The sequence below is a fragment of the Bombina bombina genome, chromosome 2, assembly GCF_027579735.1.
Source record: "Bombina bombina isolate aBomBom1 chromosome 2, aBomBom1.pri, whole genome shotgun sequence".
NCBI classification, from domain to species: Eukaryota; Metazoa; Chordata; class Amphibia; order Anura; family Bombinatoridae; genus Bombina; species Bombina bombina.
Genome location: NC_069500.1, coordinates 329818173 through 329843060, shown reverse-complemented (window position 1 = coordinate 329843060; position 24888 = coordinate 329818173). Strand labels below are relative to the sequence as shown.

At 41.0% G+C, this 24888-nt stretch overlaps 1 protein-coding gene across 1 annotated transcript in view; it reads right to left on the bottom strand.

Moving 5' to 3' along the window:
* Positions 1-3066: 3066 nt before the first annotated feature.
* The window catches only part of WSB2 (WD repeat and SOCS box containing 2), a 152604-nt gene continuing 130782 nt past the window's right edge, over positions 3067-24888 (bottom strand). The window contains exon 10 of the mRNA XM_053701682.1: positions 3067-10489. Within this exon, the coding sequence (XP_053557657.1) occupies positions 10324-10489 (166 nt within the window). The 3' untranslated portion in view covers positions 3067-10323. The remainder of the gene's footprint in view (positions 10490-24888) is intronic.

The following is a 24888-nucleotide window of genomic DNA, read 5'->3' as shown; positions in this document are numbered from 1 at the left end:
GATTGTTCCAGTTCCCTTGGCAGAACAGGGTCTAGGATTCTATTCAAACCTTTTAGTGATTCCCAAGAAAGAAGGAACTTTCCGACCCATATTGTACCTCAAGTTTCTCAGAAAGTTTCTCATGGTTCTGTCCTTCAAAATGGAGACTATTTGTTCTATTCTACTCTTGGTTCAGGAGGGTCAGTTCATGATTACCATAGACCTGAAGGACATGTATCTTCAGAAATAGGGAACATCACCTATTTCTGCGTATTGCTTTTTCTAGACAAACAATTCCAGTTTGTTGCCTTTCCCTTTGGCCTTGCTATGGCTCTATCAATCTTTACTAAGGTTCTAGGGGCCCTATTGACGGTGGTCAGATCTCAGGAAATAGCGGTGGCACCATACCTGGACAAATTCTTGGTTCAGGCGCCATCGTTTCAGTTAACAAAATCTCTTACTGAGATGCTGTTAATTATTCTTCGTTCCCGCGGGTCGAAAGCAAATCTGGAGAAGAGTGTTTCCTGGTGCCTTCCTCAAGGGTGTTTTTTTTCTTTCTTATTGGGAACGATTTAGTCTCTCGGTCTATGAAGATTTTTCTGACAGATGTCAGAAAATCCTTCTTGTCGTTCTCTTCAGTCCTCTATCCGTCCATCAGTGGCTTAGTGTATTGAAGTCTTTGGTTGCTTCCATGGACATTATTCCATTTTCTAGTTTCCATCTGAAACCTCTACAGTTATGAATGCTCAGACAATGGAACAGGGACCACTCTGATCTCCCGCAGAGGATAGCTCTAGACCCCCTAACAAGAAACTCGTTATCTTGGTGGATGTAGCAAGTTCATCTGTCTCAGCGTACATGCTTCCTGAAACTATCCTGGGTGATTGTGACCACAGATGCCAGCCTGTCGGGCTGGGGAGCAGTTTGGGGGTTCTTTAAGGGCTCAGGGTCTTTGGACTTGAGAAGTCTTCCCGTCCCATAAACATCCTAGAGTTGAGCGCAATCTTCAATGCTCTATCAGCCTTGCCTTAACTAAGTTTAGTCCGGATTATCAGATTCCAATCGGACAGCATCCTCGGTGGTGACTCGTGGTTTTTCTTAGGTCATTGATACCATGCTTCAGGCTCATAAACCTGTTTCTCGAAAGATTTACCATAAGGTATGACTTAGGTACCTTTATTGGTGTGAATCGAAGGGTTAAGGGTACCCCAATGTTTCTCTTTTTCTCAGGATAACCTGGAGAAAGGTTTATCAGTCAGTAATCTAAAGGGTCAGATTATCGGTACCATCTGTTTTTTGCTCACATGTCTGGTGGTTTAGCCAGATGTTCAATCTTTTGTGCAGGCCTTGGCAGATTCAGGCTTGTGTTTAAACCGGTTGCTTCCTCTTGGAGTCGTAATCTTATTTTTAGAGTTCTGCTGTTGGCTCCGCTTGAGCATATGCAAGCAGTTGATATTAAATTATTAGATTGGAAGATTTTTGTTTCTTGTTGCTATTTCTTCAGCTCGCAGAATTTCCGTGTTTTCGGTTCTGCAGTGTGATCCCCTTTCCTTATTTTTCATGTGGAGAAGGCAGTTCATTGTACTAGTTGGGATTTCTTCCCAAGGTAGTATCGGATCTCAATATCTAACTGAAAATTGTTGTTCCTTTAATTTGTCCTAATCTTTCTTCTCAAGAAGGATCTCGTATTGCATAGCCTGGTTGTTGTGCGTTCTCGAATTTGTTTTCTTTTAAGCAACTAAAGGATTTTCGGCAATCATTTGCCCAGTTCTTTTTTTTCCTCTGGTTTAAGTAAGGATCTGAAGACCTCTTCAACTTCTTTTTTTTCTCTGGTTGAGAAGTGTTAACCGGTTTGCTTATTAGACAGCTGGACTAAATTCGAGAGAATTTTGGCTCATTCTACTAGGGCTGTCTTTTCTCCTGGGCTTTCAAAATTGAAAATCTGTGGAGTAAATCCGCAAGGCGGCCCTTGGTTCCCCATTGTATACTTTTTCCAAAGTTTCCTTTGGGAGAAACGTTCTTCGAGCGGTGGTGCCTTCTGTTTAGGTCCGCCTGTCTTGTTCTCCCCTCCTTTTCATTCTGTGTCCTCTAGCTTTCGTGATTCAGATAGAGCATGAAATTTTAAGCAACTTTCTAATTTGCTCCTATTCTCACATTTTCTTCATTCTCTTGGTATCTTTATTTGAAATGCAAGAATGTAAGTTTAGATGCAGGCCCATTTTTGGTGAACAACCTGGGTTGTCCTTGCTGATTGGTGGATAAATTCATCCACCAATAAAAAGGTGCTATCCAGAGCCTGAACCAAAAAAAAAAAAAAGCTTAGATGCCTTCTATTTCAAATAAAGATAGCAAGAGAACAAAGAAAAATGATAATAGGAGTAAATTAGAAAGTTGCTGAAAATTGCATGCTCTCTGAATCACGAACGAAAACATTTGGGTTCAGTGTCCGTTTAAGACTGCACATTTCTGGTACAAACCTCAGGCACCTCTATATCTTTGTTTTATCTTTTTCCCTTTTACTTCGGCCAAATGACTGGGGATTATGGGTAAGGGAAGTGACACTTAACAGCTTTGCTGGGGTGCTCTTTGCCTCCTCCTGCTGGCCAGGAGTTGAATTCCCACTAGTAATTGGAATGAAATCGTGGACTCTCCATGCCCGGAAAGAAAGAAATTTATCAGGTAAGCATAAATTTAGTTTTTGTTGAAAAGTAAGGTTGTAGGCTCAGGAGTGTGCATGTCTGTGGAGTACTATATGGTAGTAGTTTTGCTAAAATGTTATCTATTTGCAAGAGCAAAAGATGCCAGCACTATTTTCTACCATGTAGTGCTTCAGACACCTACCTATGTATCTCTTATTAAAGAATACTATGAGAACAAAGTAAATTTGATAATAGCAGTGAATTGGAAACTTTTTTTAACCCTTTAAGGACCAGCGACAACCTTTCTCTGGTTGTCGCTGGTCCTTATGGAGATTGCATTTTTAATAGCGCAGTCTCGCGGCTGTAAACGACCAGCGTCGTACAGGGTATGTGTCGTGGTCATTGAGGGGTTAAAATGGTATGCTCGGTCTGAATTACAAAAGAAAAGTTTGGGTTTCATATCCTTTTTAATGCACCTTTCAAATCAACTAAAACAGATGAATAAGTTTTCTAGGTAAAATGTTAAACAGTATTTAAAGGCATTGTAAAGTCAAAATTAAACTTTCAGGTAGAGCATGCAAGTTTAAACAACTTTCCAATTTACTGATTTGTTAAAAAAGCACACACATAGCAAGGAGCAGCAATGCACTACTGAGAGCTAGCTGCCGATTAGATGAGCCACTGACAAGAGGCATGTGTTTAGCTAGCACACAGTAATGCATTGCTACTTCTCCAACAGAGGATAAATTAAGCAAATTTAATAACAGTAAATTGGAAAGTTGTTTAAAGTTGTATGCACCATCTGAATCAAGAAAGAAAAAAGCAGGTTTTCCTTCTCACCCAGTAAGTAATTAATCTTAGGGATTAGCTGTACACAAACATAACTCGCTTTGAAATTAAAAGGAAATGTATAAGGGCCATTGTAAACTAGATTTTTCTTTGCATAAATGTTTTGTAGATGTTCCATTTATAGAGTCCCTCTGGGAGTGTTTATGTATAGTTAAATGTAAAGTTTTGCATATTTTTTTTTTAATAATATTGTGCTGATTTTCATACTCCTAACCAAGCCCCAAAGTTTTAGATGAATACTGTTGTCTACAGATACCTGTTGCTCCTGTTTGTATAATCTGTTATTTCATATGCAGGGTGGGGGGGGGGGTCTGTTTCTGTTTTCCCAGCCCCTTTCAGTGGGTGTCCCAGCCTAACCTCATCAACTGCGCTAAACTGGGAGCTTCTAAGTACATTTTCAAAAGGTTTGTACTAGATTTTTTTTTCTTCAGTATCTGTGCATATTCTTTTTTATAGTAGTGTCTTATTACATGAAGTTCTACAGTTGTATGCAAAAGTTTAGGCACCCCTGATAATTTCCATGATTTTCATTTATAAATAATTGGGTGTTTGGATCAGCAATTTCATTATATCAAAATAACTGAAGGACACAGTAATATTTCAGTAGTGAAATTAGGTTTATTGGATTAACAGAAAATGTGCAATATGCATCAAAATGAAATTAGAGAGGTGCATAAATTTGGGCACCCTTGTCATTTTGTTGATTTGAATACCTGTAACTACCTAGCACTGATTAATTGGAACACACAATTGGTTTGGTGAGCCCATTAAGCCTTGAACTTCATAGACAGATGCATCCAATCATGAGAAAAGGTATTTAAGGTGGCCACTTGCAAATTGTTGTTCTCTTTGACTCTCCTCTGAAGAGTGGCAACATGGGGGCCTCAAAACAACTCTCAAATAACCTGTAAACAAAGATTGTTCAACATTAGGAGAAGGCTACAAAAAGCTATTGCAGAGGTTTAAGCTGTCAGTGTCCACTGTGAGGAACATAGTGAGGAAATGGAAGACCACAGGCACAGTTCTTGTTAAGGCCAGAAGTAAAATATAGGAGAGGCAAAGGATGGTGAGAACAGTCAAAAAAACAATTTATTCGTACCTGATAAATTTATTTCTTGACACGGTGAGTCCACTGATCATCTTAATTACTGTTGGGAATATCACTCCTGACCAGCAGGAGGCAAAGAGCACCACAGCAAAAGCTGTTAAATACCACTCCCCCTACCCACAGTCATTCCACCAAAGTGAAAGGAGAAAGGAAGTAATCTAAGGTGCAGAGGTGCCTGAAGTTTATAGAAAAGCAAAATGTCTGAAAAACAGGGCGGACCATGGACTCACCATTTCAAGAAATAAATAAATGTATCAGGTAAGAATAAATTATGTTTTCTTTCTAATGACAAGGTGAGTCCACAGATCATCTTAATTACTGTTGGTAACCAATACCCAAGCTTGAGGACACGGATAATAAGGGCGGGACAAGACAGTTAACCTAAACAGAAGGCACCATTGCTTGAAGAACTTTCTCCCAAAAGAAGCCTCTGCTGAAGCAAAAGTATCAACTTTTGAAAAATTATGCAAAGATGACCAAGTCACAGCCTTGAAAAGCTGATCTACAGAAGCTCCATTTTTGAAAGCCCAAGAAGATGAAACAGCCCTCGTGGAATGAGCCGTGATTCTCTCAGGAGGCTGCTGACCAGCAGTCTCATATGCCTAGTGAATTACACTCCTCAACCAACAAGAAAGAGAAGTAGCCGTAGCTTTCTTACCCTTACGCTTCCCAGAAAAGACAACAAATAAAGAAGAAGACTGGCGAAAATTCTTAGTCGCCTGCAAATAATATTTCAATGCAAGAACCACATCCAGGATGTGCAACAAACACTCCTTATGAGAAGAAGGATTAGGACACAAATAAGGAACAACAATATCTTCATTAATATTCTTATCAGAAACAACCTTGGGAAGAAAACCCAAGGCAGTATGCAGAACTACCTTATCCGAGTGAAAAATAAGAAAAGGTGATTCATACTGTAAGGCTGAAAGCTCCGAAACTCTGAGCCGAAGAAATAGCCACCAGAAACAAAATCTTCCAAGAGGACATCTTAATATCCAAAGAATGCATAGGTTTAAACGGAGCCTGTTGAAGGACTCTAAGAACCAAATTAAGACTCCAAGGTGGAGTAGTAGACTTAAACACAGGTCGAATTCTAACCAAGGCCTGACAAAAAGAAAGAACATCTGCCAGGCACTTGCGCAATAAAACAGATAAAGCAGAAATTTGACCCTTCAGGGTACTAGCAGATAAACCTTTCTCCAAACGCTCCTGGAGAAAAGACAAAATCCTAGGAATCCTAACTCTGCTCCACGAGTAGCCTTTGGATTCACACCAATACAAATATATACGCCAAATCTTATAATAAATCTTCCTAGTCACAGGCTTACGAGCCTGAATCATAGTCTCAATGACTTACTCAGAAAAACCACGCTTAGAAAGAATCAAGCATTTAATCTCTAAGCAGTCAGCTTCAGAGAAACAAGATTTGGCTGAAGGAAGGGACCCTGCAGAAGCAGGTCCTTCCTTAATGGAAGCCGCCAAAGTGAAAGGGAAGACATCTCCACCAGATCTGCAAACCAGATTCTGTGAGGCGACGCCGGAGCAATGAGAATCAACGATGCCCTCTCTTGTTTGACCCGAGCAATGACCCGAGGAAGAAGAGCAAATGGAGGGAACACATATGCCAGACTGAAAGTCCAAGGAACTGCCAGAGCATCTATCAGAACAGCCTGAAGATCGTTTGACCTTGACCCGTACCTCGGGAGCTTGGCATTCTGACGAGATGCCATGAGAGCCAACTCGGGCTGCCCCCAACTGAGAATCAAGCTGGGAAAGACCTCTGGATGAAGTTCCCACTCACCTGGATGAAAAGTCTGTCTGCTCAGAAAAACCGCTTCCTAATTGTCCACCCCTGGAATGTGGATAGCAGACAGACAACAGTTGTGAATCTCCGCCCACTGAATAATCTTGGCTACCTCTCATGGCCAAGGAACTCTGGTTTCCTCCCTGATGATTGATGTAAGCCACTGACGTTATGTTGTCTGACTGAAACCTGATAAACTGGGTTGAAGCTAGCTGAGGCCAGGCTAGAAGAGCATTGAAAATTGCTCTCAGTTCCAAAACATTTATTGTAACAACCGACTCCTCCCGAGTCCATAGACCCTGAGCCCTTAATGAACCACAGACGGCACCCCAGCCCAGCAAACTGGCATCCGTGGTTACAATCACCCAGGCAGGTCTGCGAAAGCAAGTTCCCTGAGAGAGAAGATCCTGAGACCACCATGGAAGAGAATCTCTGGACATCTGATCTAGAACAATCTTTGGAGATAGATCTGCATAATCCCCGTTACACTGTCTGAGCAAACATAACTGCAGAGGAACCGAGCAAATGGAATGATGTCCATGACAAAAAATCAGACCTTTAACCTCCATGCACTGAGCCACTGATGGCCGAGGAAGGGACTGAAGAGCAAGACGCGTATTGAAAATCTTTGACTTTCTTGCTTCTGTCAGAAAAATTTTCATCTCTAGAGAATCTCTGATGGTCTCCAAAAATACCACTCTTGTAGCCGTAATTAAGGAACTTATTCCTAAATTCACGATCCAACCGTGGGAGCACAGAAAAGACAACTCCATATGGGAGTTTGCTAGTTGAAAAGATGGAGCCTGAACTAGACTGTCATCCAGATAAGGAGCTACTGCAACACCCTTAATTCGAAGCACCGCCAACTATGCTCCCAATACCTTTGAAAAAATTCTGGGAGCTGTTGCCAGACCAAAAGGAAGAGCTACAAACTGAAAATGTTTATCTAGAAAGGCAAATCTTAGGATCCCTGTGAATGGGAATATGCAGATACGCATCCTTTAGATCCACTGTGGTCATGAACTGACCTTCCTGAACCAAAGGAAGAATGGAACAAATAGTTTCCATCTTGAAAGACGGAACACTGAGAAACAGGTTTACACTCTTGAGATCTAAAATAGGTCTGAAAGTTCCCTCCTTTTTGGGAACGACAAAGAGATTGGAATAAAAACCCAGACCCTGTTCCTGAACCGAAACAGGAACTCTCACTCCCATGTCGGAAAGATTCTGAACACAACGTAAGAACGTCTCTCCTTTTATCTGGTTTACAGATAACCTGGAGAGAAGAAACCTGCCTCTGGGAGGAAAATTCTTGAACTCCAGTTTGTAACCCTGGGACACGATATCTACCACCCAGGGATCCTGAACATCTCAAACCCAAGCTTGAGCAAAGAAAGAGAGTCTGCCCCCCACAAGAAGCCAAACATCCCCAGTGCCTGCAAAACTGCCATACAATGAACAGTTAACCTAGAAGGCTGATTGTATATTTAGACAGAATTAACTGTCAAAGTGCCAAATTCTACTATATCAAAAACAGGGAAAAAAATAGGCACTTACCTCAAAAATCTGTCCGGCAGCAGGACAGCTCACTTGGTATGAGAGGGGATTCCTACCTCACATGAACCTGTGAAAAAAAAGGCTGAGTAAACTTACTCAAACTTTCAACCAAGGGCAGCATGAAATTACTTGGGAGGCCCAGTGGGATTATACCCCACAAGTTCCCAAATGCTTAAAAGCCACCACTTGCTCTACTGAAGAGACTGACATGGACTACGGCTAAACCCCAAAGAAAACCAGAGCAAACTTGCTCTGCTTAAAAAATAAACTCTTGATTGAAGAATCAGACACCTATCTTTACCCATCCTTGCAACTGATACAAGCAAAGAGAATGACTGGGAATTGTGGGTAGGGGGAGTGGTATTTAACAGCTTTTGCAGTGGTGCTCTTTGCCTCCTCCTGCTGGTCAGGAGTGATATTCCCAACAGTAATTAAGATGATCCGTGGGCTCACCGTGTCATTAGAAACAGCTCACAGACCACCTCCAAAGACCTACATCATCTTGCTGCAGATGGTGTCACTGTGCATCGTTCAACAATTCAGCCTATGGGAGAGTGATGCAGAAGAAGCCTTTTCTGCACACAAGCCACAAACAGAGTCATTGAGGTATGCAAACACACATTTGGACAAGTCAGCTTCATTTTGGAAGAAGGTGCTGTGGACTGATGAAACAAAGATTGAGTTATTTGGTCATAACAAGGGGCGTTATGCCGGGTGGCAAAAGAACACAGCGTTCCAAGACAAACACTAGCTACCCACAGTAAAATTTGGTGGATGTTTCATCATGCTGTGGTGCTGTGTGGCGGTACTGGGAATCTTGTTAAAGTTGAGGGACGCATGGATTCCACTCAATATCAGCAGATACTTGAGAATAATGTTGAGGAATCAATCACAAAGTTGAAGTTACGCTGGAGCTGGATATTTCAACAAGACAATGACCCAAAACACTGCTCAAAATCTACTCTGGCATTTATGCAGAGGAACAAGTACAATGTTCTGGAATGGCCATCCCAGTCCCCAGACCTTAATATCCTTGAAAATCTGTGGGGTGATATGAAGCGGGCTGTCCATGCTCGGCAACCATAAAACCTAACTGAACTGGAGATGTTTTGCAAGGAGGAATGGTCCAAATACTCCAAAATACCTTCATCCAGAATCCATGCACTCATTACAGGCTATAGGAAGCGTCTAGAGGCTGTTATTTCTGCTAAAGGAGGCTCTACTAAATATTATTGCAATATTTCTTTTGGGGTGACCAAATTTATGCACCTGTCTAATTTCGGTTGGATGCATATCGCACATTTTCTGTTAATCAAATAAAACGAATTTCACTACTGAAATATTACGGTGTCCTTCAGTTATTTGATAGATCAAAATAAAATTTCTGATCCAAACACCCAATTATTTATAAATGAAAATCATGGAAATTGTCAGGGGTGCCTAAACTTTTGCATATGACTATGTAAATTGGTGTATAGTTACTGTCCTTTTAAGTATGCTTTCATATGAATGATATATACTAGAGCAGAAAATTCAGATATATATTGTAATTACTTGGTGTGATCATAGTTGAATATTAACTTCTAGTGTTGCAAGACACACTGTATGGCCGTTTCTTATGGATGGTTTCAAAATGTAAGATTAGTTTAAAACTTCAAACAGTGACATTTAGAAAACAAGTCAGCAACAATGTGTCATATGGTACTTTTCATTTTAAGTGCGAGCGTCTGATAACAGATTTTTTTAATCAATTCATTCACATTGAAAGGATCACGGAATGGATGCTCTTGTAATCCTCTGCAAAGATGATTTATAAGCACTCCACTATTTGGCAGAGGTATCAACTTAAACAAGTGTGAAACAAAAATGGTAGGGCAACAGAACAATAGATTCAGTTATGTTAGTAAAGCAGAACAGGGACATTTAGAAAGAAATGTTAAGTTTGTGGTTTCATGCACAATTACAAATACATTTTAAAGGCTTTAAAACACTAGAATTTGGGGGGAAACAAAAAATAAAAAAAAATATTTTAGAAGTTTGTGACTATGCAGCATAATTTTTTTCAAGACTAATATAAACATTAAATGGATGCAATAGGTAATGATTTTTTGTACAAATGTTATGGCATGTTTCACAACCGATTTGCATTGGTAGGTTTGTAGATTATTTTTCTGTAGTCTGTAATTAGATTGCATTTCTTCCATATGACCTTTATCATATATATATTTAGGATTTGCTGGTGTATTTGACTGAGGAAAGAATCGGTTGTAGGTGACCATAAATCCTGATACAAGCTATTTAGAAAACCTGCAATCCTATTCCAAAGTGCTGTTAATAGTTCTAAGAGGTCCCCATCACATACTCCTTGTTTCCAGACAAGAAGCCTAAAGATTAGTTCTGTAGGTAAGGAAATCCTTCATTTTTCCTGGAATGGGTAAAGCGAGAACTTGATAGGTAGTGAGGAAGCAGCGAAGTGCTTTCCGGCACAAGTGTCGGAGTGATGATAGTACTCGAGGGGATGTCCAAAATTGCACATGTCCATCTCTGTTCCTAAAAAGAAATGATGTCATTAAATATAAACTACAAATATATGATATCAAGCTGGCTAAAATGTATTATAGTGAAACACTGGCTAATGAGAGATTTATCAGTATTAGCAGTATGTTTGCTAGTATTACCCACAGCACTAAATATAATAAATAGGCTGTTTAACCCTTTAAACCCATGAAATTTCACTACATGTACAGTCAAGTGTATTTCCAAACTACAGTGCCCTTTAATATAAATATATACATTTATTATTTAGCACTGTGAAATCTGTTGTAGTTCTTTAAATAACTGATGATAAAAGTAAAAACAATAAGTATTACTTTGTAACTATCTTTAGTAAAATTAAATAAATGTATGCATACCTGATAAATTAATTTATTTCCTTGCCACTAGGTGGAGGCAAACATTCCCAAAACACCAAGAGCCCTATAGAAACCCATATCACCTCACAGGTAAATCAGTCTGAAGTATAGCCAAGCTAGTAAGGTAGTTAAAGTAATGAGCAAAAAAAAAAAATAGGAGCAGGGAGAGGGAAAAAAATAATAAAACAAACCCAAAAAACAAGGTGAGTTCTCGTGGACTCTCAACCCCATGAAAGAAATGAATAACAGGTAAATTGTTTTCTTTCATACAGGTGGTGAGAGTCCACAACCCATTACTCCTGGGAACTAATACCCAAGCAGTGAAGTCCATAAGTAATGAGAAATAAGGGTGGAATAAAAAAAAAAAAAATCTCACAATGAAACAAAATCCACAACCCAAAAGAACTCAAAGAATGAGCACGAAAATATATAAAATGAATCCTCCCTCCAAGACCAGCCATCTGGGTGCAAATAGTTCCAGTAAAAAAAAATGCACTCTCAGAATTTTCCAAACAAAAAAAGTCTGCTTTATTGGATGACGTTTCAGGAATATAACATCCTTTTCATCAGATCAAAAAAGTGAACATATATGGTGCAAAATCACACAATATTTAGTGACAAACAAAGCTCTCACAACACATACCCCTCATGAAAACGTGCGCCACACAGTGATTTGGAACGCATCTGTGCATTCCATCCAGCCGAATGTGCCCAAGTGCTATACAATCTACCAAACAAAATGTTCTTGGTATGTGAGCAAGTTCCTAGCTCGTGACAAACACAAAACAATCTGTGATAAAAAAAACATAATATATACATTGGTTTTTTTTCTAACTGATCTGGAAGAATGAGCAGTAATCTGACTAAGAGAAGGCTGACCCACCTCCAAGTAGATCTATGGATCAAAAAGTTAAAACCAAGAAACAGCAGAAGCTTTCTGACACTGGAACCAGAAAAGAGACCAAACTAGATGTTTGCATGCAAACCTAGAAGCATCTTCATAGTTCTTTAAGGCTCCTACAACATCTAAGTTTAGAAGAAGCCACTCTAAAGAACTCTTAGGATTAGGACAAAGAATGGACAACAAATCCCCGACTTATAAAATCCAAACTCCCAACCTTAGGTAAGAAAACAAAGACCTCAAAACTGCCTTATCCCGACAAAAAAAAAACAAGATAAGGAAAATCACTAGAGATCAGACGGCTCAGACTCTTCTAGCAGAATAGATAGGCAAAAGGATTAAAAACAGAATTTATGTTTACCTGATAAATTACTTTCTCCAACGGTGTGTCCGGTCCACGGCGTCATCCTTACTTGTGGGATATTCTCTTCCCCAACAGGAAATGGCAAAGAGCCCAGCAAAGCTGGTCACATGATCCCTCCTAGGCTCCGCCTTCCCCAGTCATTCGACCGACGTAAAGGAGGAATATTTGCATAGGAGAAATCATATGATACCGTGGTGACTGTAGTTAAAGAAAATAAATTATCAGACCTGATTAAAAAACCAGGGCGGGCCGTGGACCGGACACACCGTTGGAGAAAGTAATTTATCAGGTAAACATAAATTCTGTTTTCTCCAACATAGGTGTGTCCGGTCCACGGCGTCATCCTTACTTGTGGGAACCAATACCAAAGCTTTAGGACACGGATGAAGGGAGGGAGCAAATCAGGTCACCTAAATGGAAGGCACCACGGCTTGCAAAACCTTTCTCCCAAAAATAGCCTCAGAAGAAGCAAAAGTATCAAACTTGTAAAATTTGGTAAAAGTGTGCAGTGAAGACCAAGTCGCTGCCTTACATATCTGATCAACAGAAGCCTCGTTCTTGAAGGCCCATGTGGAAGCCACAGCCCTAGTGGAATGAGCTGTGATTCTTTCAGGAGGCTGCCGTCCGGCAGTCTCATAAGCCAATCTGATGATGCTTTTAATCCAAAAAGAGAGAGAGGTAGAAGTTGCTTTTTGACCTCTCCTTTTACCAGAATAAACAACAAACAAGGAAGATGTTTGTCTAAAATCCTTTGTAGCATCTAAATAGAATTTTAGAGCGCGAACAACATCCAAATTGTGCAACAAACGTTCCTTCTTTGAAACTGGATTCGGACACAAAGAAGGCACGACTATCTCCTGGTTAATGTTTTTGTTAGAAACAACTTTCGGAAGAAAACCAGGTTTAGTACGTAAAACCACCTTATCTGCATGGAACACCAGATAAGGAGGAGAACACTGCAGAGCAGATAATTCTGAAACTCTTCTAGCAGAAGAAATTGCAACCAAAAACAAAACTTTCCAAGATAATAACTTAATATCAACGGAATGTAAGGGTTCAAACGGAACCCCCTGAAGAACTGAAAGAACTAAATTGAGACTCCAGGGAGGAGACAAAGGTTTGTAAACAGGCTTGATTCTAACCAGAGCCTGAACAAAGGCTTGAACATCTGGCACAGCTGCCAGCTTTTTGAGAAGTAACACAGACAAGGCAGAAATCTGTCCCTTCAAGGAACTTGCAGATAATCCTTTCTCCAATCCTTCTTGAAGAAAGGATAGAATCTTAGGAATTTTTACCTTGTCCCAAGGGAATCCTTTAGATTCACACCAACAGATATATTTTTTCCATATTTTGTGGTAAATTTTTCTAGTTACAGGCTTTCTGGCCTGAACAAGAGTATCAATAACAGAATCTGAGAACCCTCGCTTTGATAAGATCAAGCGTTCAATCTCCAAGCAGTCAGTTGGAGTGAGACCAGATTCGGATGTTCGAACGGACCTAGAACAAGAAGGTCTCGTCTCAAAGGTAGCTTCCATGGTGGAGCCGATGACATATTCACCAAGTCTGCATACCAAGTCCTGCGTGGCCACGCAGGAGCTATCAAGATCACCGATGCCCTCTCCTGATTGATCCTGGCTACCAGCCTGGGGATGAGAGGAAACGGCGGGAATACATAAGCTAGTTTGAAGGTCCAAGGTGCTACTAGTGCATCTACTAGAGTCGCCTTGGGATCCCTGGATCTGGACCCGTAGCAAGGAACCTTGAAGTTCTGACGAGAGGCCATCAGATCCATGTCTGGAATGCCCCACAGTTGAGTAATGTGGGCAAAGATTTCCGGATGGAGTTCCCACTCCCCCGGATGTAATGTCTGACGACTCAGAAAATCCGCTTCCCAATTTTCCACTCCTGGGATGTGGATTGCAGACAAGTGGCAGGAGTGAGTCTCCGCCCATTGAATGATTTTGGTCACTTCTTCCATCGCCAGGGAACTCCTTGTTCCCCCCTGATGGTTGATGTACGCAACAGTCGTCATGTTGTCTGATTGAAACCGTATGAACTTGGCCTTTGCTAGCTGAGGCCAAGCCTTGAGAGCATTGAGTATCGCTCTCAGTTCCAGAATATTTATCGGTAGAAGAGATTCTTCCCGAGACCAAAGACCCTGAGCTTTCAGGGGTCCCCAGACCGCGCCCCAGCCCATCAGACTGGCGTCGGTCGTGACAATGACCCACTCTGGTCTGCGGAAGCTCATCCCTGAGCATGCACAGTTGTAATGGTCTTAGATGAATGCGCGCAAAAGGAACTATGTCCATTGCCGCTACCATCAAACCTATTACTTCCATGCACTGCGCTATGGAAGGAAGAGGAACGGAATGAAGTATTTGACAAGAGTTTAGAAGTTTTGTTTTTCTGGCCTCTGTCAGAAAAATCCTCATTTCTAAGGAGTCTATTATTGTTCCCAAGAAGGGAACCCTCGTTGACGGAGATAGAGAACTCTTTTCTACGTTCACTTTCCATCCGTGAGATCTGAGAAAGGCCAGGACAATGTCCGTGTGAGCCTTTGCTAGAGGAAGGGACGACGCTTGAATCAGAATGTCGTCCAAGTAAGGTACTACTGCAATGCCCCTTGGTCTTAGCACCGCTAGAAGGGACCCTAGTACCTTTGTGAAAATCCTTGGAGCAGTGGCTAATCCGAACGGCAGTGCCACGAACTGGTAATGCTTGTCCAGGAATGCGAACCTTAGGAACCGATGATGTTCCTTGTGGATAGGAATATGTAGATACGCATCCTTTAAATCCACCGTGGTCATGAATTGACCTTCCTGGATGGAAGGAAGAATTGTTCGAATGGTTTCCATTTTGAACGATGGAACCTTGAGAAACTTGTTTAGGATCTTGAGATCTAAGATTGGTCTGAACGTTCCCTCTTTTTTGGGAACTACGAACAGATTGGAGTAGAACCCCATCCCTTGTTCTCCTAATGGAACAGGATGAATCACTCCCATTTTTAACAGGTCTTCTACACAATGTAAGAATGCCTGTTTTTTTATGTGGTCTGAAGACAATTGAGACCTGTGGAACCTCCCCCTTGGGGGAAGCCCTTTGAATTCCAGAAGATAACCTTGGGAGACTATTTCTAGCGCCCAAGGATCCAGAACATCTCTTGCCCAAGCCTGAGCGAAGAGAGAGAGTCTGCCCCCCACCAGATCCGGTCCCGGATCGGGGGCCAACATCTCATGCTGTCTTGGTAGCAGTGGCAGGTTTCTTGGCCTGCTTTCCCTTGTTCCAGCCTTGCATTGGTCTCCAGGCTGGCTTGGCTTGAGAAGTATTACCCTCTTGCTTAGAGGACGAAGCACTTGGGGCTGGTCCGTTTCTACGAAAGGGACGAAAATTAGGTTTATTTTTGGCCTTGAAAGACCTATCCTGAGGAAGGGCGTGGCCCTTGCCCCCAGTGATATCAGAGATAATCTCTTTCAAGTCAGGGCCAAACAGCGTTTTCCCCTTGAAAGGAATGTTAAGCAATTTGTTCTTGGAAGACGCATCCGCTGACCAAGATTTTAACCAAAGCGCTCTGCGCGCCACAATAGCAAACCCAGAATTTTTCGCCGCTAACCTAGCCAATTGCAAAGTGGCGTTTAGGGTGAAAGAATTAGCCAATTTAAGAGCACGGATTCTGTCCATAATCTCCTCATAAGAAGGAGAATTACTAGTGATCGCCTTTTCTAGCTCATCGAACCAGAAACACGCGGCTGTAGTGACAGGGACAATGCATGAAATTGGTTGTAGAAGGTAACCTTGCTGAACAAACATCTTTTTAAGCAAACCTTCTAATTTTTTATCCATAGGATCTTTGAAAGCACAACTATCTTCTATGGGTATAGTGGTGCGTTTGTTTAGAGTAGAAACCGCCCCCTCGACCTTGGGGACTGTCTGCCATAAGTCCTTTCTGGGGTCGACCATAGGAAACAATTTTTTAAATATGGGGGGAGGGACGAAAGGTATACCGGGCCTTTCCCATTCTTTATTTACAATGTCCGCCACCCGCTTGGGTATAGGAAAAGCTTCGGGGGGCCCCGGGACCTCTAGGAACTTGTCCATTTTACATAGTTTCTCTGGGATGACCAAATTCTCACAATCATCCAGAGTGGATAACACCTCCTTAAGCAGAGCGCGGAGATGTTCCAACTTAAATTTAAATGTAATCACATCAGGTTCAGCTTGTTGAGAAATTTTCCCTGAATCTGAAATTTCTCCCTCAGACAAAACCTCCCTGGCCCCCTCAGACTGGTGTAGGGGCCCTTCAGAAACAATATCATCAGCGTCCTCATGCTCTTCAGTATTTTCTAAAACAGAGCAGTCGCGCTTTCGCTGATAAGTGGGCATTTTGGCTAAAATGTTTTTGATAGAATTATCCATTACAGCCGTTAATTGTTGCATAGTAAGGAGTATTGGCGCGCTAGATGTACTAGGGGCCTCTTGTGTGGGCAAGACTGGTGTAGACGAAGGAGGGGATGATGCAGTACCATGCTTACTCCCCTCACTTGAGGAATCATCTTGGGCATCATTTTCTCTAAATTTTGTGTCACATAAATCACATCTATTTAAATGAGAAGGGACCTTGGCTTCCCCACATTCAGAACACAGTCTATCTGGCAGTTCAGACATGTTAAACAGGCATAAACTTGATAACAAAGTACAAAAAACGTTTTAAAATAAAACCGTTACTGTCACTTTAAATTTTAAACTGAACACACTTTATTACTGCAATTGCGAAAAAGTATGAAGGAATTGTTCAAAATTCACCAAAATTTCACCACAGTGTCTTAAAGCCTTAAAAGTATTGCACACCAAATTTGGAAGCTTTAACCCTTAAAATAACGGAACCGGAGCCGTTTTTATATTTAACCCCTTTACAGTCCCTGGTATCTGCTTTGCTGAGACCCAACCAAGCCCAAAGGGGAATACGATACCAAATGACGCCTTCAGAAAGTCTTTTCTATGTATCAGAGCTCCTCACACATGCATCTGCATGTCATGCTTCTCAAAAACAAGTGCGCAATACAGGCGCGAAAATGAGACTCTGCCTATGATTAGGGAAAGCCCCTAGAGAATAAGGTGTCCAATACAGTGCCTGCCGGTTATTTTACAAAATTCCCAAGATTAAAATAATTCCTCAAGGCTATGGAGTATAAAATATGTTTATATATAAATCGATTTAGCCCAGAAAATGTCTACAGTCTTAAAAAGCCCTTGTGAAGCCCTTATTTACTGTCTGTAATAAAATGGCTTACCGGATCCCATAGGGAAAATGACAGCTTCCAGCATTACATCGTCTTGTTAGAATGTGTCATACCTCAAGCAGCAAAAGTCTGCTCACTGTTCCCCCAACTGAAGTTAATTCCTCTCAACAGTCCTGTGTGGAACAGCCATCGATTTTAGTAACGGTTGCTAAAATCATTTTCCTCTTACAAACAGAAATCTTCATCTCTTTTCTGTTTCAGAGTAAATAGTACATACCAGCACTATTTTAAAATAACAAACTCTTGATTGAATAATAAAAACTACAGTTAAACACTAAAAAACTCTAAGCCATCTCCGTGGAGATGTTGCCTGTACAACGGCAAAGAGAATGACTGGGGAAGGCGGAGCCTAGGAGGGATCATGTGACCAGCTTTGCTGGGCTCTTTGCCATTTCCTGTTGGGGAAGAGAATATCCCACAAGTAAGGATGACGCCGTGGACCGGACACACCTATGTTGGAGAAAACTATCTTATTTTATGCATAGGCTCAAAAAGGAGGAGCCTGCAAAACCTTCAATGCTGAATTAAGATTCCAAGGAGGAGAAATTGGCTTAACAGGTAAAATTCTAACCAAAGCTAGGACAAAAAAATGATTGTCAGGAAGATTAGAAATCTTCTTGTATAACAAAACAGAAATTTGACCTTTCTCAAAAAAAAAAAAAAAAAAAAGCTGGCAGATAAATATTTATCTAAATCATCTTGCAAAATTCTAGGCATTCTAATAGGATGCCAGGAAAAAACCAAGATCCATACACCAAAAAATAAGGGTCTTCCAGGCTTATAATAAATTGTCCCAGGCTTGCGAAACTGTAACAAAGTCTTAATAACTAACAAAAAACTTCTCTGCCGAGGACTAATCGTTCAATATCCATACCATCAAGCTTAGAGATTTGAGACTCTGATGAAAAAATGGACCTTGAGACAGAAGGTCCGTACACAAAGGGAATGAACATAGGAGGGCAACTAGACATCTGCATACAAAACTGTCAAACCAGAGCAATCAGGATTACTGAATCTATATTGCTTGATCCTGATAAGAACCAGAGGCGAAACAAACATAGGTAAAAATTACCATAGGACGACTAGAGCATCCAAAAACTTTGGCTGAGGGTCCCAGGACCTCACATAGTATCTGGGAAGTAATGTTGTACAACAGAGAGACCATCAGACCTATCTATGGGAGACGAAAAAAGTAAAGAGGTAGTACTGGCGCTAAAGCCAAGGTAGAACTGATTAGGAAAGTATAAAGAGAGAATACTCAAGATTTATATGTTAGGAGAGAGATTTCCCAATCAACAGACTCTCAAAATATTTAGAAGATATAAATTTAATTAATAACAGACATAAAATATAAGTAACAATATAAAAAAATAATATTAAAATAAGAATGGGCTCGAAAGTCGCTTAATACTCTAGTATTGACCCAATGGCTATATCAAAAAATACCTAAGACTCTAGAGATTAGCTCGATAGAAAGCAGATTACAGAAGAGTAATAGGTAATAAAATGAATCCAGGGGTTATCAAAAGTCTAAAATGGCAATAATAATGATAGATATAAATATACACAGTACAGCAGTATTGCAATAAAATCTATAAAGAAAATATACAAGATCCTGGACGTCCAGTCAAGATATTAATAAGGAATCTAATACAGACATTAAAATTAGCTAACAAATAATGATATTTAAAAAGTTAATATGTTGCAGGTATGGATAAAATACAACCACTAAAAGAACGGGGTTGTATAAATAAAGAGCTAAAGTGCACTTGTGTGATACTCTCATATGCAGACGATTGTGCTCAATGAGTATTGGATCAATCTTAAGCCTGTAATGAATATCGGCTGGTGCCTACGTAGGTGGATGCAATTGCGAGAGCAAGTACTCACAGCATCAGCCCAGACGCTGACCACAGAACAAGAATCTAATAACCGCTGAAGCCGTTTGGTCCTACATCGAACAAGAGGGCACTACTTTGAGACTACAAATCCTCCACTATAACAAGGAGGTCATGTAATACGGCCGATATTCATTACAGGCTTACGGTACCGCTCAAAAGGTAAAATAGTAAATTTTCAGTCTGAAAGAAGGATCTCTGAGAAACTACTTAAGAGCTTTTAGATCCAAAAACTAGCCTGAAAATTCCATCCTTCATTGTAAAATTAAGAAATTTGAATAAAATCCCCACCCCTGTGCTAACAGAGGAACACGAACAATCACTCCCATCGATACTAGATCCGGAACAGACTGAAAAAAAGTATGAAGCTTCACAGGATTTTTTTTTTAACAGTAGACAGAATAAAACTTCCTCTGGAAGACAATATTCTAAAAACCTATCCAATAACCCTAAAAAACAATACTTAGAACCCAGGGATCCTGGGCAGAGACCAAGCCCCCCTGAAAAAAAGGTAAAACCTGCCCCTACCAGAGCCTCTGGTACCATCATGCTGACTTGGATGAGAAGCAGATTTTTCATACTGCTAGACTTGTTCCAGCTTAAACCAGAGGAAATTAGTAACAGAGAAGAAAAAAAAAAAATCTGAATTAAATTAAAGCATTAGGACAGGGGTCATCAATTGTGGCCTTCCAGAGGTTTTGAAACTACATTTCCCATGATACTTAGGCAGCATTTCAGCTGGCTGAGCATCATGAGGAAATGTATTTCCAAAACATATGGAGGTCAATTAATGACCTCAGCATTAGGACAGTTAAATTCCAAAAGATTATTACTAGCATTATCACCAGAAAACTGCTTCCAATTGGAAGAAGCAACCGCCACACCAGCAATAGAAACTGCTGGCCTATAAATAACCCTCTTGCAGGAAAACACTCTAAAGGAAGAAGTAGTTTCCCAAAGTTCAATATTAAAAACTGGAAAATTATACATATTCTTAAACCATGCATAGCCCATTTTTTGGAAACTATCTCAGACAGTATCACGAACAGAAAAAAAAACACAGATTTACAAAATAAACCCTAAATGATCGACAGACTTATACTCAGCTACCATAGGATCTTAACCTCTAAAGTAAGCAAAATCTTCTTTTAAAAGTGAACAAATATGTTCAACTTTAAACAAAAAAACAGAATGTCTGATTCATTATCAGGGAAAGACCTCAAAATTAGAAAAAAAACCTCTCCCTCTGAGGACAGAAAGAGTACTTTTAGCAGGCTTAGAGCTAGTAGAAGGTGAATAATTAACTGACCTTTTATGCTTACTTGAAGGCAGCAAAGAAGCCAACATTTCAAATATTGTAAAGTCCTTAAAGGGACACTGTACCCAAATTTTTTCTTTCGTGATTCAGATAGAGCATGGAATTTTAAGCAACTTTCTAATTTACTCCTATTATCAAATTTTCTTCATTCTCTTGGTATCTTTATTTGAAAAGCAAGAAAGTTTAGATGCCAGCCCATTTTTGATGATCAACCTGGGTTGTTCTTGCCGATTGGTGGATAAACTCATCCACCAATAAAAAAGTGCTGTCCAGAGTACTGAATAAAAAAAAAACAACTTAGATGTCTTTTTAAAATAAAGATAGCAAGAGAACGAAGAAAAAATGATAATATGAATAAATTAGAAAGTGGCTTAAAATTGCATGCTCTATCTGAATCATGAAAGAAAAAAATTGGGTTCAGTGTCCCTTTAACTCCAGGAGCAAAATCTGACAAACTCCCATGTAAGAAACAAACAAAAGGAGCAGGAACACCTTTAGAAGCAAGAGCAGCATTAGAATAATTTGAATGCACGAAGACATTTAAACGTGTTACATAAATGTGCTGGAGGTAATACCTACCTTAGCTTGTACACAAACAAATTTAACACTGGTTGGAAAGTGTTGAAGAGGCTCAGCTTCTAAAGTAGATTTAGATACAGAATCAGAAGACTCCATAACAGCAGAAAAACATATATTATGCTTTCCTGATAATTTCATTTCCATCTGTGGGAAGAGAGTCCACTGCTTCATTCATTACTTGTGGGAACAAATACCCAAGCTCTAGAGGACACTGAATGAAAAAAATGAGAGGGTAAAAAGAGGCAGACCCTGTACTGAGGGCACCACAGCCTGCAGAACCTCTCTCCCAAAAGCTGCTTCTGCCGAAGCAAAAACCATCAAATTTGTAAAATGTTGCAAAAGTATGTAGAGGACCAAGTAGCCGCCTTACAAATCTGCTCCATAGAAGTCTCGTTCTTAAAGGTAATGAGACGTCATAAGATCTTCCTCTTGCACATTTCCGCAAACACTCGGGATGGGAAGACCAATCCCCCGGATTAAAGTATCATCTGCTGAGGAAATCCGCTTCCCTGTTGTCCCCACCCCGGAAAGTGGATCGCTGACAGCGGAAAAAATGTGGGTCTCTGCCCCCACTCCAGATCCGAGATACTTTCCTCATAGCTAGGGAGCTTCTCGTTCCCCCCTGATGGTTGATGTAAGCCACCGAGGATATATTGTCTGATTGGAATCTGATAAACTGGGACGAACCAAGCAGAGGCCAAGCCTTCAGAGCATTGTATATTGCCCAAAGATCCAAAATGCGATCAGAAAGGAGCTTTTCCTCATGAGTCCATAGGCCCTGTGCCTTCCAGGCACCCCAAACAGCTCCCCATCCTGACAGACTTGCAACCGTAGTCACAATCACCCAGGATGGTCTTGAGACTGACATCCCTTGGGACAAGTGATCCAGACAAAAACACCTGAGTGGAAACTGGTATACCAACCTGAAAACCCAAGGAACTGCCAGAGCATCTATCAGAACGGCCTGCGGATCTCTTGACCTTGAACCGTACCTTGGAAGCTTGGTGTTCTGACAAGACGCCATCAGATCTAACTCCGGCACACCCCATTTGAGGACTAAGCTGGAAAACACCTCCAGATGGGGTTCCCACTCCCCGGGATGAAAAGTCTGTCTGCTCAGAAAATCCACTTCCCAGTTGTCTACTCCTGAAAAGTGGATGGCAGATAGACAGAAATTGTGGGTCTCTGCCCACTGAAGAATCCGAGTAACCTTCATGGCTAAGGCACTCCGAATTCCTCCCTGGTAATTGATGTAAGCCACAGAGGTTATGTTGTCTGACTGGAACCTAATAAACTGGGCTGAGGACAACTGAGGCCATGCCAATAGAGCATTGTAAATCACCCTCAACTCCAAGATGTTGATGGGAAGAGCAGACTCCTCCCGAGTCCAAAGGCCCTGAACTTTAAATGAGTTCCAGACTGCTCCCCAGTTCAGCAGGCTGGCGTCCGTGGTCACAATCACCTAGGAAGGTCTCCAAAAGCATGTACCCTGAGACCGATGTTCCTGAGAAATCCACCACGAGAGAGACCCCTTGACGACGGATCTAACTATTCTCGCTGATAGATCCGCATGGTGGCCATTCCATTGTTTGAGCATGCACAGCTTGAGAGCTCTCAAATGGAATTGAGCAAAAGGAATGATATCCATGGAAGCCACCATCAGACCGATTACCTCCATACATTGAGCCACTGAAGAATGAGCAGTAGCCTGAAGAGAGAGGCAAGAGGAAATGATTTTGTTTTTCCTGACCTCTGTCAGAAAAATCTTCATCAATAGAGAATCTATTATGGTCTCTAAGAACATTACTCTTGTAGCAGGGGAAAGGGAGATTTTTTCCAGATTCACATTCCATCTGTGGGAATGAAGAAAAGACAATAAAATGTCTGTGTGAGATTTTGCTTGTTGAAAAGATGGCGCCTGAACCAATATGTCGTCCAGGTAGGATGCCACAGCAATTCCACGAGAACGGATCACTACCAAAAGAGCCCCCAGAACTATTCTGGGAGCCGTGGCTAGACCAAATAGAAGGGCCACAAACTGGAAATGTTTGTCCAGAAAGGCAAATCTCAGGAATCTGTGATGGTCCTTGTGAATAGGAACATGAAGCTACACATCCTTTAGGTCTATTGTCATGAACTGACCCTCTTGTACTAAAGGAAGAATGAAGCGTATAGTCTCCTCCTTGAAGGATGGAACTTTGAGAAACTTGTTTAGACACTTCAAGTCTAGAATGGGACGGAAAGTTCACACTTTTTTTGGGAACCACAAATAGGTTGGAGTGGAACCCAAGACCCTGTTACTGCACTGGAACTGGAACTATCACTCCCAGGGAGGAAAGATGCTGTATACATTTCAAGAATGCCTCTCTCTATCTGGTCTGCAGATAATCTTGAGAGAAGGAATCTGCCTCCGGGAGGAAAAGTGTTAAATTCCAATTTGTAACCCTGGGATACTATGTCCAGAGTCCAGGGATCTGGGACATCTCGTATACAGGCTTGAGAGAACTGAGAAAGTCTGCCCCCCCCCCCACATGATCCGAAGTTACGAAAGGAACAAAAATAAATAAATCCTTTTCCACCAGTAATATCAGAGCTGATTTCTGCCAAACTGGGTCCAAACAAGGTTTTGCCCTTGTAAGGAATCGCCAGAAGCTTGACTTTAGAGGAACTGTTCGCAGACCAGGATTTCAACCATAACGCCCTGTGGGCTAGGACAGCAAAACTAGAAGTTTTAGCTTCTAGTCCAACAACCTGTAAAATGGCATCTGCAATAAAGTAATTGGCTAACTTAAGAGCTTTAAACATATCCTGAATTTCATCCAAGGAAGTCTCTACTTGAAGAGAATCAGACAAGGTGTCGAACCAATAAGATGCCGCACTAGTCACGGTAGCAATATACACCGCAGGTTGCCATTGGAGACCTTGATGAACATAAATCTTTTTCAAATAAGCCTCAAGCTTCTTGTCCATCGGATTCTTTTAAAGAGCAGCTATCCTCAATAGGAAAAGTGGTTTTCTTAGCCAGAGTGGAAATGGCCCCTTCAACTTTGGATACAGTATACCAAGGGTCTTTAATGGAGTCCTCGACAGGAAACGTTTTCTTAAAAATAGGAGACAGGGAAAAAGACACCCCGTGGTTTCTCCCTAGCACGGTCCGGCACAGGAAAAACCTCTGAAGTGAAAGGTTATTCAAAGAAACTATTAGAGTTTACTAGATTTCTTAGGAGTGACGACAGGGGTATCAGAGTCATTTAAAGTAGCTAAAACCTCCTTTAACAATAAACAAAGGTGTTCAACCTTAACTCTGAAGGATACCACCTCAGTCTCAGAAGAAGGTATTATACTGTCCGAATCTGAGATTTCACTCTCAGAAAGTCCTGATGTATCTTCCTCATCAGACTTATGAGAAAGGGCAACTTGGGAAGCAGAACTGAGGACAGGCAACTTACTTTCTGAATTTCTAGATTTCCTCTTGTGTTTTCCCTGTAATCTGGGAATGGCAGCTCATGCCGCAGATACAGCTTAAGATACCTGGGCAGCAATTTCTGCTTTTATATAAACTCAACTAGTAGTTAGAGGATCCACAGGGCACTGCATGTGACACCATTGAGGCTTGGGACGTAGCATGAGAAAGCTGAGATATTTTAACAGCATCATCCTGAGAGACATTAGGCTAAAAA